Consider the following 22,120-nt stretch of genomic DNA (forward strand, 5'->3'; position numbering starts at 1 on the left):
ACCATACTCTGACATACATGTTAAAAGATATGTAAAGGTACGTTTTAAAAAAACAACAAAAATAACCAAACATGTCATACTTACCTCCTCTGTGCAGTTGGTTTTGCAGAGTGGCCCCGATCCTCCTCTTCTGGGGTCCCTCAGTGGCGCTCCTGGCTCCTCCTCTTCTCGAGGGCCCTGTTGGAGAGCCGCTCTCCCTCGGGAGCCAATGGCTGTGCTGCTATCAATCTATCCAATCAGGACCTGAGACACCAGCTGGAGCTGGTGTGCTTGTCCCCGTCGCTGGAAAGACCGGGTACAGGTAAGCAAAAGGGAGGCTCTAGGGGTCTGGAGCATCACAGGAGGTTTTTCACCTTAATGCATAGAATGCATTAAGGTTAAAAACCTTGAGGGTTTACAACCCCTTTAAGCTGGTGAGTCTTAATTGGGTCAGGGTTCATTAGAGTTCAGGGCTGGATGACTCATCCTGGCAGCTCTCTGGTGCCTCCCCCTGGTCTAGAAGGTTAGAGAATCTTCTATATATATATTTATCTGCTAGAGGGTGGGGGTTAGGAGGAACTTCCTATGCATATTAATGAGGCCTCAGCCAATCCCCAGTGGTGGGCTGGTAGGCGGCTGAGACAACCTCATAAATAGTCATGGGCCATGCCAGCAGAGGCAGTCGGGTGGAAGATGGAGATGCAGTGTTGAGGAGGCTGTCGGTGGCCCTGAGGGGTACCCTCTAGCCTGGGGGGGGTGTGTCCTGCCTTGGGCCGGGGCTCGGGTGCTGGAAGAATCCTGCTAAAACAAAAAGGAGGACACATGGGAGCGAGAGAGGACAGAGTGAGTAGCTCAGCACTGTTGGGGACTAACAAGGAGGAAGGCTTCCACATGGAGCCAGTCTCCCTTAAAGACAGCAGTGTGCTTAAGTCTTAATTCCTTCACTGAGAGATCTCCTGAGAGTCAGCCGGGTGGGCTGGTGAAGAGTCAGTCGGGTGGACTGGTGTAGAGAGGCAGCTGCAGCCATGAGGGCTGGCAGGGCCTGAATATGCGGTGCTGGGACCAGTGACCACAAAGGAATTAGAGGGGAAAGTTACATGCGTCACACCATATGTCCTACTGTCAAGGGACTATGGGGGTTATTTACTAAAGGCAAATCCACTCTGCACTAAACGTGCACTTGACAGTGCAGTCGCTGTAGTTCTGATGGGGACATGCAAGGAAAATAAAAAACTGTGTTTTTGCTTGTACATGATTGGATGATAGACATCAGCAGAGCTTCCCCTCATTGCAGATCTTCCCCTCAGAGCTACAGCTACTGCACTTCCAGGTGCACTTGTAGTGCACAGTGGATTTGCCTTTAGTAAATCAACCCCTGTGAGTTCCTGCTTGTAATAGGCCATTTCTGAACTGACAAGGTGCCAAGTTCCTCTAGGAGTGTACCAGCAGGGGCTGAGCAAGAGAAAGGCCAAGAGAGTGCAGGAGGAAAGTGAAGAGGAGTCTGTGTATAGATGTGTATAGGAAATTGTCCCTGAAGACTGCCGAAATCAGGTGGGCATCCCATAACCTCCCATCCCTATCCAAGTCAACCCCCTAATAAACAACAAAAACAAAGCTACAGACCAGGGGCGGACTGACCATTGAGCCACTCTGGCACTGCCCGAGGGCCCTGGGCCACTAGGGGGCCCCATCAGGGTTGCCAGCCTCAGTAAAACCAGGGACAGTATGTATAAATCTGTGTTTTTTCTACATCTGTCTGTGTATACTGTGTGTACATGTATGTGTATACTGTGTGATTGTATACTGTGTGTATACTGTGTGGCCCCATAATCTCTGATTTCCTGGGGGCCACATAATCTCCTATTGCCCGGGGGCCCCATGAGTTATCAGTCCGCCCCTGCTACAGATTGTTCTCTGACTCTGTGTGCCTGTGAAGAACTCCTATGTGGGGTGTGCTACACACGCATTTATGTGCACAAATATACACATATACTCATGTGGTATACAGCCCATCCTCGTGTTTTTACACAGGAACTTTCTACCCAGAATAGCTGATGTTCATAAATTTGTACCTTGTACAAGAACCCTTAATAGCTCTATACCCGTCTTCAAATCACCTGAATATACAGACTAACAGGCCAAACTAGATTGCAATCTGATATACAATATTTCACCTAGGGTAAGCAAAATTCGGTCTTTTTTTTTTTTTTTCTTTTCATCCACTAGCCTTACTGATAATAATGATTTTTATTTTATTTTTATTTTAAGGTTTACTATTGTAGCTTTTTATTCATTTATTTTTTTGTTCCAGTGCCCAAGACTCCCCCAGCAAATGTCAGCGGTGGAAGTGGAAGGCGCCATGAACTGGTGATAACATGGGAGGTATGCTTATCCTTATTAAATTTATCTCGGCAGTGATGTTCATTTTATTGTGACGTTATTCCTTATATTTACTCGACCTGCAATCTCATGTGCACATGTGGACACAGGACTCCGGTTTCCTTGGTTAATAATAAATAATGCACTGACTTTTCCAGCCCGTCTCAGAAGAATTTCAGAACGGTGAGGGGTTTGGTTACATCGTGGCATTCAGGCCAAATGACACCAGGGGATGGAAAGAGAAAATGGTGACCTCCTCCGATGCCTCCAAGTTTATTTACAGAGATGAAAGCACGCCGGCGCTCACACCTTTTGAAGTGAAAGTTGGGGTGTACAATAATAAAGGCGATGGCCCCTTCAGTGATATCGTGTTCATCTGTTCTGCTGAGGGAGGTGAGAAACCTAACATTATTATTATAAATACAGTTAAAGGGATACTCCACAAAATCAGAATATTTATTGATGGCTGTTGATATAACTAATACAGTATAACCAGTATTTAAAGCTGAACTTCAGGCAAACTGCTAAATATGTATATATAGGGGGGTTGATTTACCAAAACTGGAGAATCTGGTGCAGCTGTGCATGGTAGCCAATCAGATTCTAACTTTAGCTTGTTCAATTAAGCTTTGGCAAAAAAAAAAAATCTGGAAGCTGATTCGTTTCTATGCAGAGCTACACCAGATTTTGCACTCTCAGTTTTAGTAAACCAACCCCATAGTGTGATATATAGAAATAGGAGCTACAGTATTTTATCCGCCAAAGGGGTGTATTTCTGTCCATCCAGTCCTGAGGTATACGTAGCTCTGCCACCCAGCACAGCCTTGTCTGGCAGGAGAGGAGACCTAATATTGTTTCTCCTGATTGTGTAGTAAGTAAGTAACACATAGGGGTTGATTTACTAAAGGCAAATAGACTGTGCATTTTGCAAAGTGCAGTTGCACTCTCCATGTGGAGTTGCTCCAGAGCTTAGTAAATGAGCTCAATCTTCACTTTGCAAAGAGTACCCAATCACCTGCAAGGAAAATAAAAAAAAAAAACAGCATTTTTGCTTGCACGTGATTGGATGATGGATGCCAGCAGAGTTTCTGCTCATTTACTAGACTTTGGAGCAGCTGCACTTGCAAAGAGCACAACCTATTTGCCTTACAAATCAAACCCTAAGTATCGCTCCATTCACATCTGTGCATTCCCGGAATACACAAAAAAACACGTGTCACACTTGCGGTGCCATGAAATTGTTAATGGCACCCCAAATGCAGCAAAAAAATAAATAAATTTGTTATGCAACACAAACGCAGCAAAAAAGCACAATATATATCAGGGTCTGGCAAAAAACTCCATTGCCATGTTTGTAGCATAGGGAAGCCCACTGAGTTTACGCATTTCCTGCAAAAAATGTGCAAAAAAAAAAAAAAAAGCCCAAAAAACACACGTTTCAAATCGCTAGGTGTGTATGGGGTCTAAGCCCCGGTTCACACTGCCATGATTTGTCATGCGACTTCAAAGTCACCCTCTATTAACTGCAATGGAACCTTTCTAATTGGTGCGACTCAAGTCTCTCCGATATAGAAAAAGGTTCCTGCACTACTTTTGGTGTGACTTTAAAACAACTTGCATTAACTACTGTTAAAGAAGTTGTATGCGACCCGCGATAAAGTCGCGCAGGGATGTCAGATTCAAAGTCGCGGCAGTGTGAACCCGGGCTCAGGGTTCTTTTACACATGCAATGTTCTGTTTTTCAGAGGGCATTTGACAAGTGATATGGAGGCGTTATATCGCCTCCCTTATCACCTGATTTAACTCTGTAAATGCCGCACTTCTGTGCCGTAATCGCGTGCATTGCACATTGTTGTTAGGTAGTTCTGGCGCAGCCCCATCGGTCTCATTGGGCGCGTTTGACAGGTGGCTCCTCTTTTCAATCTCTGCTGCCCAAAATAAAATACTGCAGCTGTGAAACAAAGCATCATGGCATAGGAACACACTAGTCGGGCTGTAATATTAAGATTCGGGTGTGCGGCCAGAGGGAGGTAAAACCGTGGCTCCATCGCCTGTTTTTACTGCCTTCCAGCTGCCTGTGTAAAAAACGCCCTTGCAGGTCTTGCCTGTGACTGGATGGGGAAGGAGAATCAGAAGACTGCTTCTGTCATTCTGCTCTTTCATCCTAAAGCCTCGTACACACGATCGGATTTTCCGATGGGAAATGTGTGATGAGAGGCTGTTGGTGGAAAATCCGACCATTTGTAAGCTCTATCGGACAATTGTTGTCAGATTTTCCGCGGACAAATGTTGGATAGCAGGTTTTAAAATTTTCCACGGACAAATGTCTGTTGACGGATTTTCCTGAGCATGTGTACACAAGTCCGTCGGACAAAAGTCCAAAGTACAAACACGCATGCTCAGCAGCAAGGAGGAGCCAGAAACGGTCGAGCTTGTAAACTAGTGTTTGTAATGGAGAATTAACATTTGTGACGTGGCAAATTATGAAATCTCCAAATGCAGCGCACAATTCTCTTCTTCTTTAATGGGATAATAATGAAGCTGCTTTGCTGGTGATACTGATGAAGTTATTGCAAACAAATTTTCAAAGGCTTTTTTTCTCTAGTGATATCAAGAATAATATTATTATTTATTTATTTATTTTTTTGGGCAAGTTACCACAACACCATTATCCTGTAGTTTTTAAGATCAAAGATACAACTATGTTGGTGTCCCTTGTCAATTTTACATTGTATTTTTTTAAATGTAACCGCCTACTCCCTGAAGTAAAACACATAGCCAAGTATTATTCTACACAATTTTTTTATTGTGCATTAACCTCCCTGGCGGTATGATTATGTCAGATTTCCGATGCTGAAAGCGGTACAATTATTTTGCATGAAAATTTGGCGTTTTATATCGTAGGCCTGTAATTCTTAGGAATAATTCACTTAAATCTGTCCAAACCAGAGTCTAGCAGACATCCCGGGTATGATAAAGTTTGAAAAACGAAATCATAAATTATAATATAATAAATAACTATAAATAATTATACCAAATAATAATAATAAAAATTATTCAATAATGTAATCAAATCAAAAACAGTGACATTTGCTCAGTTGCAGAATTGTCGCTGTTATTACTTTCAGTGTTTGATGACAGATCTCCCCACAAATCACTATCACTCAATTCTGCGAGTGATTCTAATTTATTATCGCTGTTTTCTAGCTGGTCTAAAACCACTTTTGATGTAAAGGGACAGTTTTGGTTGCTGTGGACAATCTCCAGTTTCCAGGCAGAAAGAACATTTTTTATAATATAAAACTGCATGCAGGACACTGGACAGACCACTAGGGACGAAAGGGAGGTGAAATAATTACATAGAGTAATGTAATCTGTAAGATTACATTATACTGTATGTATAGTGTGTGTTTCACTTTTTGAATTTGGCGCCGTTCCCCGTCCCCGTGCGTCGCAACGCTCGCAGGGAACGGAGCTTGGCTCCGTGATGAATCGAGCAGAGGACGAGCCGCTCACACTGCGAGACATCGCAGGATCCTGGGGACAAGGTAAGTAAGCTCTTCCCGGATCCTGCGATGCGATCCTGAGTCTGGCTCGGGGTTACTGCTTTTGGTACTGAAATTCCACCCCGAGCCAGACTCGGGAATAACGCCAGGGAGGTTAAAAAAAGAAAACAAATAAAATTAGACATGCTATCTGCCAATAGAACTTAACCAAAAAGTGCATTCTATGTATCCAAAAATATAGAAAATATACCAAATAAAATCATTATTCAACCAAAAAAAAAAAATGTCAAAGCAATAACTCCAAGGCCAATAAGAAATAACACGTTATCTCCTCCGATCCCGCAACATGTTTGGTTGAGGAACAGCCATTCAGAAACGAACTGGAAAGCATGAAATGAAAAGAGCGAAATGAAAAGCGTGAAATGAAAAAAGCGAATCAACACTCACCAAACTTCTACTAACATGAAATAAGCAAAAGGAGCCCAAAGGGTGGAGCTAAAGGCTGAAAAACCAACAATTGTGTGGCCGTGTGTATGCAAGACAAGTTTGGGCCAACACCCTTAGGACAATAGTCCACTGTTTTGTTGGCCAACAATCCGATCGTGTGTATGAGGCTTTACAGTACAGGAGCACTGCAGCACAGCTTTTTTGTGCTGCTTCTTTCTCTCCCAATCTCTGCTGTACAGGGACTGAAAGAGGCTAATGCCAAGTACCCAAGGGCCTATATTGCTTGCATTAAAAAAATACATTTATGAATATATTAATGAATACAGAGCTGCATCAATTTGTGTTTGTTTTTATCTGCCTTTAGTTTGAATTTCACCTCCTTTTTTTTTTTGTAACTTGAGAGCAGTTTATTTTAATGAGACATACAAATAAGCCTCCATTGTCACAAGGGAGATCCAGCTATCAGTTCTGCTTTACACTTAGCTTCACCGATGCCTCAGACTTTGCCAAGTTCTATTATTAACAATATATACAGATACAAGGAATCCTCCGAGAAGTCTTGCCGCTTCGCTGGGTATTTAAATCAGAGAGCATGGTGTACAAGCAGCATCGTACAAGTACCTTGACCTTGAGGTCTTCTTATGAGTAAGTACTAAGGGTTTGAAACGCTTTAAGGTACTTGCTGCTTGTTCAGTGTGCCCTCTGATTTAAATAAACTCCCATCATTATGGCAAGACTTTTCCGAGGATTTGTGTCTGTATATATCGTTGGCAGTTAGCTTCAAGCTCACCATTTTCATATGTTTCACTTATGGTGTTACATATTCTTCATGGTCGTGGTTATACCTAATTATTTCTTTCTTTGTCATGATCCCCCACTTGCCGTGCCACCTTTTTCATATTGTAAATGGTGCCAAGGCTGATCTGCACACTGAAGAGCTCTCTCTTTCTGATCAGTGGTACTGACCGACCACCTCCTACCTCCTTGTGCCTCACCAATGGCCCATCGCTGAGATGGGCAGCCTTAGTAATAGTGAGCCAGAGGGCCAGAGCCATTGTCCATAAAGATGGATCCTGTTTATCGGAAAAAAAGCACACCTCTGTTTGGTGATACTATACTGTGGCACTGAGTAGAAGAACCAAAATGACATAAAGGTACCTGAAGGTGTTTGCAACAAATGGTAGGTGTCAGCTTGAAATTTTCTAAAGGTCACAGGTTCACTTTAACCACTTCCCGCCCTCCCACAATGTACTGTGGGCAAGCTGCCGGTGTAGGCAAAGAGTACCCATACAGAGCTGCCTACTTCCTGGTTTAGGGCACGCGCATGCAGGCCCCAGCACCCAGCTTTGCGCAGTGGCAGTATCATAGCCAATGAGGTTCAACTGAGGCGTGATTATTGCTAATTGCTTCTCGGCCTTTTGGCTATGATCAAGTGTAGTATCTGTTCTTATCAGTTTCCAGGAGGTGGCGCTTGCTTCCGTCCCTGATCTATGGCGAAATAGAGACGGGATTGCGGTTGCTATGCAAAGCCTGCTGGAGTGAAGGTGACCTGCAGCGGTTCGTAGCCGAAAGGGAAGCCTTCTGATGGGGATGTTTTTCGCACCTGCCTCTTGGGCCGGGCCTTTTGGCCAGGACCAGGGGAAATTTTTATGCCTGGCCGGAGGGCTGGCCATTGTATAGCACAATGGCCACTTTCACTCTCCCATCTCACTATCTTCCCCACTTTTTCTTTTACCCCTGTTTGTCACTTTTTTGTCTTTTTTTTGGTTGTCTTTGTATACACGTTTTGTCACTGTGTGGCGAGTAGGGTGTGGGTCCTCGGGCCTACTCTGAAAGTCTTGGGAGGGGGTGGACATAGGCCTTTTGGCTTGGTTCGCCCTCTCCTTTGAGGGGTCTCCCTTCGGGGGAGCCCCACTGTACTTGGGTCGGTCTGTTTCGGCAGACCTTCCAGTTGTGGGGGTCCGCCTGGTTTCGGCCAGATGGACCCTTTGTCTGAGTACCTCAGTCCCTGTTTGGAGCCTAACGCCCCGGGGGATCAGGTTAAGGTCCTTCCCTAGTGGAGGACTCTGTACACCCGTTGCACGTTTTTGTGTTTCACTCTCTATGTGTGGGCACTTTTTTTTGGCACCGGGTGGAAGTTTTTGAGGTGTGTTTTGCACGCCACTGGCTTTTCGATAGAGTGTTTTTTGAAGTACCTGATTATAGCCAGAGGCTCTAATAGGCTTCAAAATAGGGTGAGCTCGGGGCTCACCCAATTGTGTGACCATAGCGAATTAATTTTCCCTATTTTAGCACTACAGTTACTCCCCGCCAATCAGGAGGCAGGTCAGTTAGACCTGTTTCTCAATTGGCCAACGCTCTAGGCGATCCTATTGGATGCCTAGCGCTGTGGAAGAGGAGACATGCTGGAGCCAAACCCGCTGCTGCCTGGAGGACACAGGAAGAGAGGAGGACACAGCCCGCTGCATAGTAAATGGGGAGGGGGTGCTGACAGAGCCGCGAGCCCCGTGGCCGCCCCTGGAAGGAGGGGAGGGTAGTGCTGGTTGTTTGCCGCGACTGACCCTCAACAGAAGAAAAGCCCACCAGCCACCAATGATTATCACTGATCACTGCAATAATGTCACTGGTGTCAGTGGCAGTTAGTCAGCTCCCCCTAGCGTCAGTTAGTGTCAGATTGACTATCGCAGTCCCATTAAGTCGCTGATCCCCGCCATTTGTAGTATAAAAAAAAATTTAAAAATATACATTCCAGTATGTATACCATAGTCTGTAGGCGCTATAACTTTCACGCAATTCAATCAATATACACTTATTGGGATTTTTTTAATCAAAGACATCTAACAGAATACATTTTGGCCAAAATTTATGAAGAAATTTTATTTTTTATTTTTTTATTAGATATGTTTTATAGCAGAAAGTAAAAAATGTGTTTTTTTCCAAATTTTCGTTTTTTTTTTTTATTTATATCGCAAAAAATAAAAAACCCAGTGGTGATCAAATACTAATAAAAGAAAGCTCTATTTGTGTGAAAAAAAAAAATATATTTTGCTTGGGATCAGCATTGCATGACCGTGCAATTACCAGTTAAAGTTACACAGCGTCGAATAGCAAAAAATGGCCTGGTCATGAAGGGGGTAAAATCATCCAGAGCTTAAAGGGGTTGTAAAGTCAGAAGGTTTTTTATTTTAATTTTATTTTAATTTTATTCTATGCATTAAGATTAAAAGCCTCCTGTGCGCAGCAGCCCCCCCCCCCCCCTCGGCCCCCCTAATACTTAACTGAACCCCATCTCTGTCCAACGATGTCCATGAGTGTCTCGGCCATCCGAATCTCTCCCTCCTGATTGGCTGAGACACAGCAGCAGCACCATTGGATCCCGCTGCTGTCAATCAAAGTCAGCTAGTCAGTCAGGAGAGAGTGGGGGCGGCCCGCGCCCCCCATGGCTCCGTGTCTGAATGAACATACGGAGCTGTGACTCGGCTCGGGTTCCCCCATAGCAAGCTGCTTGCTATGGGGGCCCTCAACAGGAGGGAGGGGCCAGGATCACAGAAGAGGGACCCGAGAAGAGGAGGATCCAGGCTGCTCTATGCAAATTCACTGCAACAGAGGAGGTAAGTATAACATGTTTGTTATTTTTATAGAAAAAAAATGAGGCTTTATTATCACTTTAAGTGGTTAAAGTGAGCCTTTCTGTTCCTCAAGCATGTGAGTACCTTCATAATACGCTCTGTCAGCTGTTTCAAGCACACTTCATTTCTTTTTCATTCCAAAACATTCAATCTCAGTTGCCTAGACTATGCTGTTACTCATATGCAAATATTGATTACTAATCTGCTGATGTATGCAGAGAGCATAAACATTTTTTTTTTTAATTCACTTGTAATGTGCTTCTAAACTCATTAGCAAACCTGACTACTCCAGCAAGAGTCAATTCCCTAGTACATCCCCCAGCTTCCTTGCTCCTCTTCTGTGAGTGTCTAAATAATGTCTATGGTGCCAGCTCCTCCACCCATCTCCTCACCTCCCTACATAACCTTCTATGTAGCTACCAGGGGAAGAGCGAAGGGGAATACTATAGACTGTCATCTGTGAATCTGCTGTCATTGCATCCAAGATGGTGGCAACCAACAGCAGTCTCAGGGCTTTTGGATGTCTGTACAAAGGAGGCTCTTACAGGTATACAACATGCCTCAAGCACCCGAAACTTGGTGTCCATGGCTGCTCTATCCAGGCTCTGACTTTAAATTGTATTTATAGCCTGATTTTGATTATTCTATGTTTGTAAGGAGCTGGCTATGGCTTAGCTCCCAACTGTTCCTGATTTCGAACAATGTCCCTCTTCCCCCCTCATTTGTCCCTCATTTTGGTCTGATCCATAAAACTGTATATAAAATTCACTTTTTATTTTGCAAAAAGTGTTTCCCAGTGCTAAACCTTTCTTCCAAATTCTAAATTGCTGCATTTGTACATTTTAAAAGCCAATATAAAGGAATACTAATAGTGGTAGTGGTAATAGTGGTAAAAAAAAAAAACCTTGTGGATTTAATTAACCTTTTATTCTCCCCTTCTCTCTTCCCCTCTTTTTTCCTTCTTGATGCTGGTCTGTTCTAGTTGATACGAGCCATACACTTGTCATGTACTTGGCACGTGGTCCATGACCCAGTGTTTTCTATTTTGTGAAGCGTTGAATATATTTTTCTTTGTGATTGTTTATCTCCTATTCATGACTGATGATGCATTGACCTCTTACGGATGACATTGTTCATGTTATCAGGGCCTTCTTTTCTCATGGGCATGCTGGGCGGTTGCCTGGGGAGCCCCACCTGCCCAGCGACCTGGGGCATTGGGAGGGAATGGGTCCCCAAAAAGCCCCGGGTCTCGTATTTCTCATGTAGAATTATTAGCCCTGAGTGTAAACATCCAGTGATTGGTGGGCAAGCCCATCCCCGCCATCAGTGCTTAGATTTGACAGCTCCACTCTCACTGCGGCCGCACACCCCGATACCAATATGCGGGGTCCCTTCGTCCAGTACATAGAAAACTGCCTGTATACACTGTGACTGCTGGCTGGGGAGGAAGGTGGCAGGACCCATTGCAACTACTGCATGTGCACGGTTCGAGTGCATGCTGCAGAGTATCGCTGCTGGGGACGGTGCATGGTGAGTGGAGTGCGTGTGCAGGGTGACAACAGTGAACCTGTTGAACATCCTGCCTGGGTGTCCTCTTCTCTCCTGTGCAACTCCTCCTTCCCCCACCGCCGCTTTCATCCTTACAATAAGCAGGTAGAAGACAGAATGTCCGAGCAGAAGGCGGGAGCTGTCCAACTTTTCAAGTTAAAAAGCCTGTGATTTGTTGCTAGGGGGCAGTCCTAGCAACCAATCGTCTGTCTGTTACATGGAATGTTGAACAGCTCCCACTGGGGGGCACTGACATAAAGGGAGCCGTGTTTGTTGCAAAGAAAGAAGATGACTGTAAAGGGGACCGGGATACCAGAAAGGAGGAGACTGTGAAAGGAAGTGGGTGTCAGGAGGATCAGTGTATGTGTCAGGGGGGGATAAGTGTATGTGTCAGGGGGGGATCAGTGTATGTGTCAGGAGGATCAGTGTATGTGTCGGGGGGGGATCAGTGTATGTGTCAGGAGGATCAGTGTATGTGTCAGGGGGGGATCAGTGTATGTGTCAGGAGGATCAGTGTATGTGTCAGGAGGATCAGTGTATGTGTCAGGGGGGGATAAGTGTATGTGTCAGGGGGGGATCAGTGTATGTGTCAGGAGGATCAGTGTATGTGTCGGGGGGGGATCAGTGTATGTGTCAGGAGGATCAGTGTATGTGTCAGGGGGGGATCAGTGTATGAGTCAGGAGGATCAGTGTATGTGTCAGGGGGGGATCAGTGTATGTGTCAGGAGGATCAGTGTATGTGTCAGGGGGGGATCAGTGTATATGTCAGGAGGATCAGTGTATTTGTCAGGGGGGATCAGTCTTTGTGTCAGGGGGGATCAGTGTATTTGTCAGGGGGGATCAGTCTTTGTGTCAGGGGGGATCAGTGTATGTGTCAGGGGGGGATCAGTGTATGTGTCAGGAGGATCAGTGTATTTGTCAGGGGGGATCAGTGTATGTGTCAGGGGGGGATCAGTGTATGTGTCAGGGGGGATCAGTGTATGTGTCAGGGGGGGATCAGTGTATGTGTCAGGGGGGGATCAGTGTATGTGTCAGGGGGGATCAGTGTATGTGTCAGGGGGGATCAGTAGTGTAGGGGTCTGGTAGGTCAGTTTAGTGGTCAGCATGGATGGGCACTGGTGAGCTAGGCAGCAACCAGCAAGTGAGTAGTTTCTTGTTTTTCAATTACTTGCTTTTCAAGCTCGTGTTATATTGTCCAAATGTTGTGTTAATGTTTAAACACTGATTTTCTTGAAAGTACCAATAAATATAGCCTTATTGATAATTTTCATTTTTATTCTCGTGCGTGATTGTGTAGACAGGGCCCCAGTGCACTGTATTGCCCATGGGCCTATAATGCTCTTAAGATGGCACTGTACCACCCCCCCCCCCCCCCATAACCAGGCCATTTTTTGCGATATGGCACTGCGTTACTTTTACTGACTATTGCGCGGTCGTGCGGCGCTGTACCCAAATACATTTTTATGTCCTTTTTTTCCCGCAAGTAGAGCTTTCTTTTGGTGGTATTTGATCACCTCTGCAGTTTTTATTTTTTGGGCTATAAACAAAAAAGACCGACAATTTTGAAAAAAAAATATTTTTTACTTTCTGCTTTAAGACATCCAATAAAAAAATGTAAAAAAATCCAATTTCTTCATCAATTTAGGCCAATATGTATTCTACTACATATTTTTGGTAAAAAAAAATCCCAATAAGTGTATATTAATTGGCTTGCGCAAAAATTATAGCGTCTTCAAGCTATGGGATAGATTTTTGGTATTTTTACTATTTTTACCTATTTTTTTACTAGTAATGGCATTGATCAGCGACTTATAGCAGGACTGCGATATTACGGAGGACAAATTGGACACTAAGTGACACTTTTTTGGGGACCAGTGACACTAATACAGTGATCAGTGCTAAAAATATGCACTGTGACTGTACCAATGACACTGGCTGGGAAGGGGTTAATATCAGGGGTGAGCAAAGGGTTAGATGTGTGCCTAGGGAGTGTTTACTAACTGTAGGGAAGGTGCTTGTACTGTTGGAAGGCAGAGATCCGTGTTCCTGCTTTGCAGAAACACAAGATCATTAGCTTCCCTACTGACAGAACAGCGATCTGCCTTGTTTACATAAGCAGACCACCATTCTGCTTCTCTCCCAGCTGGGTGCCAGCATTCATTGAATCTGCCAGACCCACTGATTGGCTCCTGCTGTGTCCAATCACAGTGGGAGTGGGTCGCCGGCAGCGCGCATGTGCGCCCCAGACCCAGAAGTGCAGAATCATGTAAAGGTACATGATTCTGCGCAGAGGAGCCACCGCCCTGCAGTAAATGTATGTGGGCGGTCGGCAAAAGGTTAAGCCAGAAACAAAGGGGAAGGCCAGAACTGAGACCCCTTAAGAGCTGTCTCAGAAAGTAAGCCAGCACTGGCACCCCAAAAGTAGAACATCACACAGTCACTAGGATCTATGGGACGCGGACATGAATAATCAAAAGTGCTTATTTTAAAGGCTTATATGCAAGTTATTGTCATAAAAAGTGTTTGGGGACCTGGGTCCTGCCCCAGGGGACATGTATCAATGCTAAAAAAAATGTAAAAACGGCCATTTTTACGGTAGCGGTGAAACTGCTTAGTTAGCTCCAAAGGTAATTAGGAATAGGCCCCCAAGCTCTGCTATAGATAGGACCTCGATGGACATCATCAGACACCAGCAGAACTGCCTCAAAGAAGCAGAAGCCCCTAGAATAGGAACTTCTCTAGCATGATAAGAATCCCAGACTATTTATGTCCCCCTCCCCCAGCAACATACTGAGCACACCTCCCCAAGGACTGGCTGCAGCACAATATATATTAAAGCTTCCCATTTGACTCCCCCAGCCCCCTATGTTATAGAAGCCTTCCAAAAGGCTCTAGCACAGCCCAAAGAAATTAATAGCTGCTCCAAGTATTACAGAGGAGCCAAAAAGAACTAAATGTACCTATCATCATAGCAACCAACCCAGAGGGCGCTACATCTGAAACGTAAAAGCAAAACAAAAGAAAATTCCTAAAGTACGCTAAATGTACATATCATCTTATGGAAAGATTATTGTTAAAAAGAATGGTCTGGTGAAAATGTTTAAGTCACAAATTAAATTAGTAAAAAATGACACCTGAAATCTAGTGTATGCGCATGTGCTCAGTATGTGAAATAAGACAATGTTGTGACTTGACACCTCATTTCACGGCTTTTTCAAATGTTAGAGTCAATTATGCAGCAGGGATAAATTGATAGCTTCATCCATCAGTCAGCTTCCGGTAGTTATTCACTATTCTTATGCTGTTGATGTGACGAGATACAATTCATCTGATAATCAGTCTAATAATAAATATGTGTGCTCTTGCAAAGAAGTCATACGTTTTTAAGTGTCAAAAACAAATTCTTATCGAACTGTACAAGCCAGTCAGAATAATGAGATTGCAATGGGGGTTGTGAAAGTATGTAGTCATTAGTAGAATAAGCTGGTCATATTCATGACAATTTGATAGAGCAATCAAACTTTTAGATTCCAAAATAATCAAAGACGGCGGGATTGACGATAGATTTACATCGGGGTTCACAATTTTTTTTATTTTTTATTATAGGAATTGTCAAAAACTGCCTCTGTGTTTTTATTACTTTTTGACACTTTTTTGGTGAATGGTTAGGGGTACCATGTACCCCATACTCATTCACATAGATAAGGGGCCAGGATCTGGGGGCCCCCTTTGTTAAAGGGGGCTTCCAGATTCTGATAAGCCCCCTGCCCACAGAACCCCACAACCACCGGCCACGGTTGTGGGCATGAGGTGCTTGTCAACATGGGGACAATATGGGGACAAAGTGCTTTGGGGTGGGGGCAGCCCCCCTGCCCCAAAGCACCCACCCCCCCATGTTGACGGCATGTTGCCTGGTATGATTCAGGAGGGGGGTGCTCGCTCGCCCCCCCCCCCCCCCCTTTCTTCACCTGCCAGGCTGCATGCCCGGATAAGGGTCTGGTATCCATGCCATTTAAAAAAAAAAAAAGAATTGGCATGGGGTTCCCCTTAAAATCAATAAAATAATGCATTGGGGGGGCTGTTTTTTTCTTTATTTTTTTTCCAATAGCCGGGTGCTGGCAATTGCAATCGTGAGTCATTTTAAATGTGATTTGACTCGTTTTTTTTTCTGTAGAAATGTCATTATTGCTGAAGCATGTTCTATATATGCTACAGATGCGCCACATTACAGGCAGACTAAGGGGACTCCCCAGGCACCATATTTAAAGGAATTTTTCGTTTTTATTGTTGCACTTTAAGCATCATTAAAATCACTGCTTCTGAAAAAACAATTGTTTAAAAAAAAAATGTTTGCATTGATACATGTCCTCCAGGGCAGTACCCAGACCCCAATACCCCTTTTGTGGCCAATTACTTGCATATAAGCCTTCAAAATAGGCACATTTGATTTTTCCTATTCGGCTCCCATGGACTTCAGTGAGGTTTGCCGTTCGGGTTAGAATGTTTCCCCTGTTCGGGAGTTCTGGGGGTGTTTGGCCCATCTCTACTGATCACCTTCAAAGACGTTGCTGTAGCTTTTTTCTGTTTTAATTTGATCTTTTAATGAACTGTATTGATGCAATTTATTGCCCATTTTTGACTTCAGAATTAACAAAATTCTGATGGTCAGCTTAACCCGTGGGTGGTAGATTGCTTTCTAAATATTACTTGTGATCATATTTGAGAAACCAGGAAATGGAAAGTGATTTGAAACGTATGTCCAGCTTAACGACTTCGGCCCCAGAAGTTTTGGCTGCTCAATGACCAGGCCATTTTTTGCGATACGGCACTGCGTCGTTTTGGCTGACAAGTGCGACGTTGTACCCAAACAAAATTGACGTGCTTTTTTTCCCACAAATAGAGCTTTCTTTTGGTGGTATTTGATCATCTCTGCGGTTTTTATTTTTTTCCACTATAAACAAAAGAAGAGCGACAATTTAAAAAAAAACACAATGGGGTTTATTTACTAAAGGCAAATCCACTTTGCACTACAAGTGCACTTGGAAGTGCAGTCACTGTAGATCTGAGGGGGACATGCAAGGAAAATAAAAAACAGCATTTTTGCTTGTACATGATTGGATGATAAAATTAGACACTTTTGACACATTTTTTGGACAATTATGCAGCGATCAGTGCTATAAAAATGCACTGATTACTGTATATATATCACTGGCAGGGAAGGGGTTAACACTAGGGGGCGATCAAGGGGTTAACTGTGTTCCCTTGGTTTGTTCTAACTGTGGGGGGATGGGACTGTCTAGGAGGAGAGAGAGATCGGTGTTCAGATATAGTTTGAACACGCGATCTGTCTCTTCTCCCCTGAGAGAACCAGGATTTGTGTGTTTACACACACAGATCCCGGTTCTCGCTCTGTCACGAGCGATCGCAGGTGCCCGGCGGTCATCACGCCGGACGGGCACTCACATCGGCTCCAGACATGCGCGCCCCTAGTGGCCAAAAGGCAAAGCGACTTAAGTTAACGTAGTTTCGCCAAGCCGTGCCATTCTGCCGCAGTAAAACTGCTGCAGCTGGTCAGCAACCAGTTAAAGAGTCTTTCCACTTTTGCAGGCATGTTTATGTGTTCCTGTTCTGACAACACACCTTATTTTTATTTTTTTTTATAATTCTTACCTTTTAGATGTTTCTTAGGAGAAAGTGTAAAAATATTACACCAAATGTTAAAAAAGTACAAAATGTATTTTGCATGACATAAAAACAACCACAGTTCAGTCTTTAGTTAGTGTCATCATAAGAGACAAATCAACAATGTACATACAGGGTGCCAAACATAATTGCTGGCACATATATTTCCTAATTCACAAGGGCTGTTATCTTTACGCGTTGCATGGGGCAGCACCCACTTCTTCACGAGACAGCGAAAGTTGGATTTTGTGTATATCTGTGGAGAGACCATGTCATAACGAAAACAACAAATTAAACCCTTAAAGTTACGCCATTTGTATTTAAAAAGTGCATCAATTTAAATTGGGCAAAGTCAAATAATATACACAAGGTATACTCACACATGGGTTGATAGAATATACCCATATGAAATTTTTATCATTTTTTTCACACAAATGGAGCTTTCTTTTGGTGGTATTTATTCACCACGAAAAAAGGCCGAAAATTTTAATTAAAAAAAAATAGTTTCTTTGTTTCTCTTATAAAATGTTGCAAATAAATAATTTTTTTTTTTTACATACTTTCACCAGTGCAGTACAGCATCATCATATAACTGGTGTGGCAGTGATCAGGGACACTGACTGGTGACAGTATGGAAAAAAATAAAAATAAAATAAATAAATAAATAAATATAAATATATATATATATATATATATATATATATATATATATATATATATATATATATATATATTTGTATATATTTTTTTTTTCAGTTTTTTTAAATATTTTTTTCCTTTTATTACTTTTTTTTTCTTTTTTTTTAACATACTGTGACCAGAGCTATAACGTGTTACCATAGTATCACTGTACTACTCTTGGAGGTGATCAAGATTTTTTTTTTCTTTTACAGAATATTATTGCTTATAACAGTGAATGTCACTGTTATAAACAACCATTTTGCTGAATGAAATGCATTCATCCAATGTTTTCTATTGTGATTAGCTGTGATTGGCCACAGCTAATCGCATGGTACAGACGGGCTGTGTTTGGCCCTGTCTGTACCATGTGCTTACTGTGACCAATCACAGAGATCAACACAATAGTACACAATGAATGGCATGAATTGAAGCCATCCATTGTGTACAATTGTCATGTGATCTGCTGTGATTGGTCACAGCGATCACATAGTACAGGCAGTGGGCCAGTATACTGATCCGTCGTTTGCCGTGTCTGGTGGATGACCGGATGACAGATCATGCCGTGGTAGCGTGAGACAGATCACGCCACAGCACAGCTCATTCTAGGGAGGACGTCATATAACGTCCACCCAGAATGAGAGAGCTCTTGCCCGGCCGTCATTTAAAACTAGACAAATAGACAAAACTAGACAAATAGACAAAACTAGGCAAATAGACGGTGCACTTTGCAAAGGCAATTGCTCCAGAGTTTAGTGACTGAAGTAAAGCTTCGCTTTGCAAAGAATACCCAATCACATGCAAGAGAAATTTTTGCTTGCAGATGATTGGATGATGGAAGTCAGAAGAGCTTTAACCCATTTAGTAAGTTTTGGAGCAAATGCCCTTGCAGAGTGCAATTTCAGCGCGCACTTTGCACAATCAATTTGGCTTTAGTAAATCTTCTGAAAATGGTAGCTGCATACTGTAAAATACGGGCGTAAAAAATAAAACAGCAAACATTGGCTATGCAAATCATATATTGGGATTGATTTACTAAAACTGGAGAGTGCAAACTCTGCTGCAGTTGTGCATGGTAGCCAATCAGCTTCTAACTTCAACTTGTTTAACCACTTGCCTACAGGGCACTTATACCCCCTTCCTGCCCAGGCCATTTTCCAGCTTTCAGCACTGTCACACTTTGAATGACAATTACGCGGTCATGCTACACTATACCCAAACACATTTTTTTATCATTTTCTTCACACAAATAGAGCTTTCTTTTGCTGATATTTAATCCCTGCTGGGTTTTTTTTATTTTTTCCAAAAAAAGAGACCAAAAATTTTGAAAAAAATAATTTTTTTACTTAGTTTCTGTCAGTACATTTTGTAACTAAGTAATTTTTCTCCTTCACTGATGTGCGCTGATGAGGTGGCACTGAAGGTCACTGATAGGCTGAACTGGTGGGCATTGATGAGGTGGCAGTTATGGGCACTGATGAGGCGGCACTGATGGGCACTAATAGACGACACTGGTGGGCACTAATAGGCGGCACTGGTGGGCACTGATAGGCAGCACTGATAGGCGGTACTGATGGGCACTGATGGGCATTGATGGGTGGCACTGATGGGTGACACTGATGGGCATTGATCAACAGCAGTGATGGCAGTGATGGGCAGAACTAATAGGCGGCACTGATAGCCATCACTGACTGGCATCGCTAATGGGCACTGATTGGTGGCACTTGTGGGCACTGATTGCTGCCACTGGTGGGCACTGATTGGTGACACTGTTGGCGCTATATTGTAAACAGGGCACTGATGATCAGTGCCCTGATTACATGTGTAGATGTCCCCCTGCGTGGAGATACCGCTGATTGGCTCTCCTCCCCACACACTCTGTCGACTTCTGGGGTCCCTCGGCGGCGCTGGTAGCTCCTCCCCACATCATATAACCTCCTAGGAGAAGGGCTGTCCCGGGGGGGTTACATTGTGGGCGCACTCCCAAGTCCAGCATTCAGAGTCCATAGACGCCGAATGTAGGACTTGGCCCCGCCCTCTGGCGCCCGCATCATTGGATTTAACAGCAGCGGGAGCCAATGGCTGCGCTGCTATCAATCTATCCAATCAAGAGCCGAGACAAGCGCGTCTCCGGCAGGGGAATACAGGACTCAGGTCAGTAAAACAGGGGGGGCTGCGGGGGCTGGTCAGTGACAGAAGTTTTTTCACCTTAATTCATAGGATACATTAAGGTGAAAAACCATGAGGGTTTAGAACCCCTTTAAGTTTTGACAAAAAAAAACTAGAAGCTGATGGGTTCTATGCAGAGCTGCACTGTCCAGTTTTAGTAAATCAACCCAATTGAATCCTTGCTAAGTTCAGTACACTCCTAATAGTTCACTTACACAAGAAAAAAATAAAAATAAAGTACATGTGTGTTAGGCAACCTATTCATTTTAAATAAGCTCTTGAAGGGCTTCAATAGAAAAATTGCATTGTGTTTTTTTTTTAAACAACCCATAGAGCATTTACATTGACACATTTTACATTTGGCGTAAACGAACCCAATCGCACTTTGGCATGAATGAACTCTACCCCTCCTTTATGTAGAATGTACCCTTTGTTTGCACATTGGCCTCTCTTGTCCTGGGATACTTTGTGCTGAAGCTCCCCGTACCTAAAAAATACGAGTCCCAGTGCCAGATTCTCTTGCTTTGTGCTAGAAAACAGCATTGAAGACACTGACTGAGCCAACACCTGCCCGCACAGATAAAGAATTTTTTTTTATAGGTAGGCCATAGCCATTAGTGGCTTCAAAACATTTTATTCTAAGCTGAGTATCACTTCAATGTGCATTATTTCAAAGCAAAGCAGTTCATCTGCTTCCATGAAAGCATCTGCCTCATTCATTTTAATGGATCTGGCTCATCAGTGGCACAGCTGTTTTCAGGCTTGCCTAATACAGTAAATCAGTGACAATGCAGCACCACTGTGCCCCTGTCACCCCGTCTCTGCATTCCCTAACAATTCCTCCTTGTCACACTCCTCCGTGTGTATTCCTACTGATCACAGGTGCTGACTTTCAACCGTTTCATTGAAAGCAAAGAGTAAAAAGTGACTTTATTAACTGTTGTCATATACTGAGAACACTCCATTAGTATTACAATTTTTTCCTATGTCAGTTGACAATTTGTATGTTCTTTCCAGATACATGTTTTTTTTTTCTTTTTATAAAGAATTGTATTTATCCTTTAAAATTATAAAAGAGAAGGAAGATATAAAAGTTTTAAAGATAATCTCTTGCAGCCAGGGAAACAAACATTGAAGCAAACATGGTGGTTTTACCAATGAAGGGTCCTTTCTCTTACCGCTGCGAGAACATTTCAGCTTCATCATTTTACTCAGAGGCTCCTCCTTGGGTCCCACTCAACACCTTACCTTCTTTTGGCCTTCAAGAGCATATGCAGGTCACATTCCACGGGTATAATCCCCTTCGATTGTATCCTCTAGGAAACCCCCAATGCGCCCCTTCCAACAACACTGGGAACGCAGACTAGCTGTGGTGTCGGCACTGGTGGATTGGCAGATCATGCTTCAAGCTGCTTCAAAGAGTTCCAGAAATGTAGTCATTCATAACTTATAAGGTTATATACCGATGGTACTATACACCAGCGCACCTGGCCTCTTTAATTCCCCAATGTCCATCAACTTGCTTTTGCGGATGTTCTCAGCCGGGGACGATGTCCAATATCTGATGGTACTGCCCATGGCGACTAGACTGTGGATCCGGGTTTACATGCTTTTATGAACATTACTTCATTTAGATGTAAAGATAAACCCCTGCAAAGCCCTCCATTTCAAAAATATAGAATCCTTACTACGGGCAGAATGCAAACTGGCAACGCACCTCTTTGTCGCAACTAAGCTAACTATAGCGAAGGCCTGGGAAACTCCTGCACTCAGCTTTGAAGTGGTGAAACATTGCATGAATAACAATTTGGGCAATGAGAAATTAACATCTATACTCTGGTTCCCATGACCAGTTTTTGCGAGTTTGGCAACCCTGGATATCCTACGCGAACCCTTCATGCTTTGACCAAACGTTACTGACATTGTGATACCCTCAGGCACATTGCCCTCTTTCATGCTTTCTTTCCTTTTTTTCTGGCATTCTCAGCCTTCTCCTTTCCAGGCAAAAAGGTTCTTCTCATACCATATAGTAAGTAGAAAAAATGGAAAAACTGTGCTATGAAAAATGTAATTAAAATAAAAATACGAAACTTTGTCGGAAGC

At 43.4% G+C, this 22,120-nt stretch overlaps 1 protein-coding gene and 1 pseudogene across 3 annotated transcripts in view; both read left to right on the forward strand.

The window, feature by feature from the left end:
* CNTN5 (contactin 5) overlaps positions 1-22,120 on the forward strand; it is a 2,213,095-nt gene that overhangs the window by 2,101,377 nt on the left and 89,598 nt on the right. For all 3 annotated transcript variants that reach the window (XM_073613049.1, XM_073613051.1, XM_073613050.1), the window contains 2 exons: positions 2,291-2,361; positions 2,517-2,751. In XM_073613049.1, the coding sequence (XP_073469150.1) occupies positions 2,291-2,361; positions 2,517-2,751 (306 nt within the window). The remainder of the gene's footprint in view (positions 1-2,290; positions 2,362-2,516; positions 2,752-22,120) is intronic.
* Positions 7,654-7,718, forward strand: LOC141130199 (U4 spliceosomal RNA; annotated as a pseudogene).

This window comes from Aquarana catesbeiana, linkage group LG02, assembly GCF_042186555.1.
Source record: "Aquarana catesbeiana isolate 2022-GZ linkage group LG02, ASM4218655v1, whole genome shotgun sequence".
Classification (NCBI taxonomy): domain Eukaryota; kingdom Metazoa; phylum Chordata; class Amphibia; order Anura; family Ranidae; genus Aquarana; species Aquarana catesbeiana.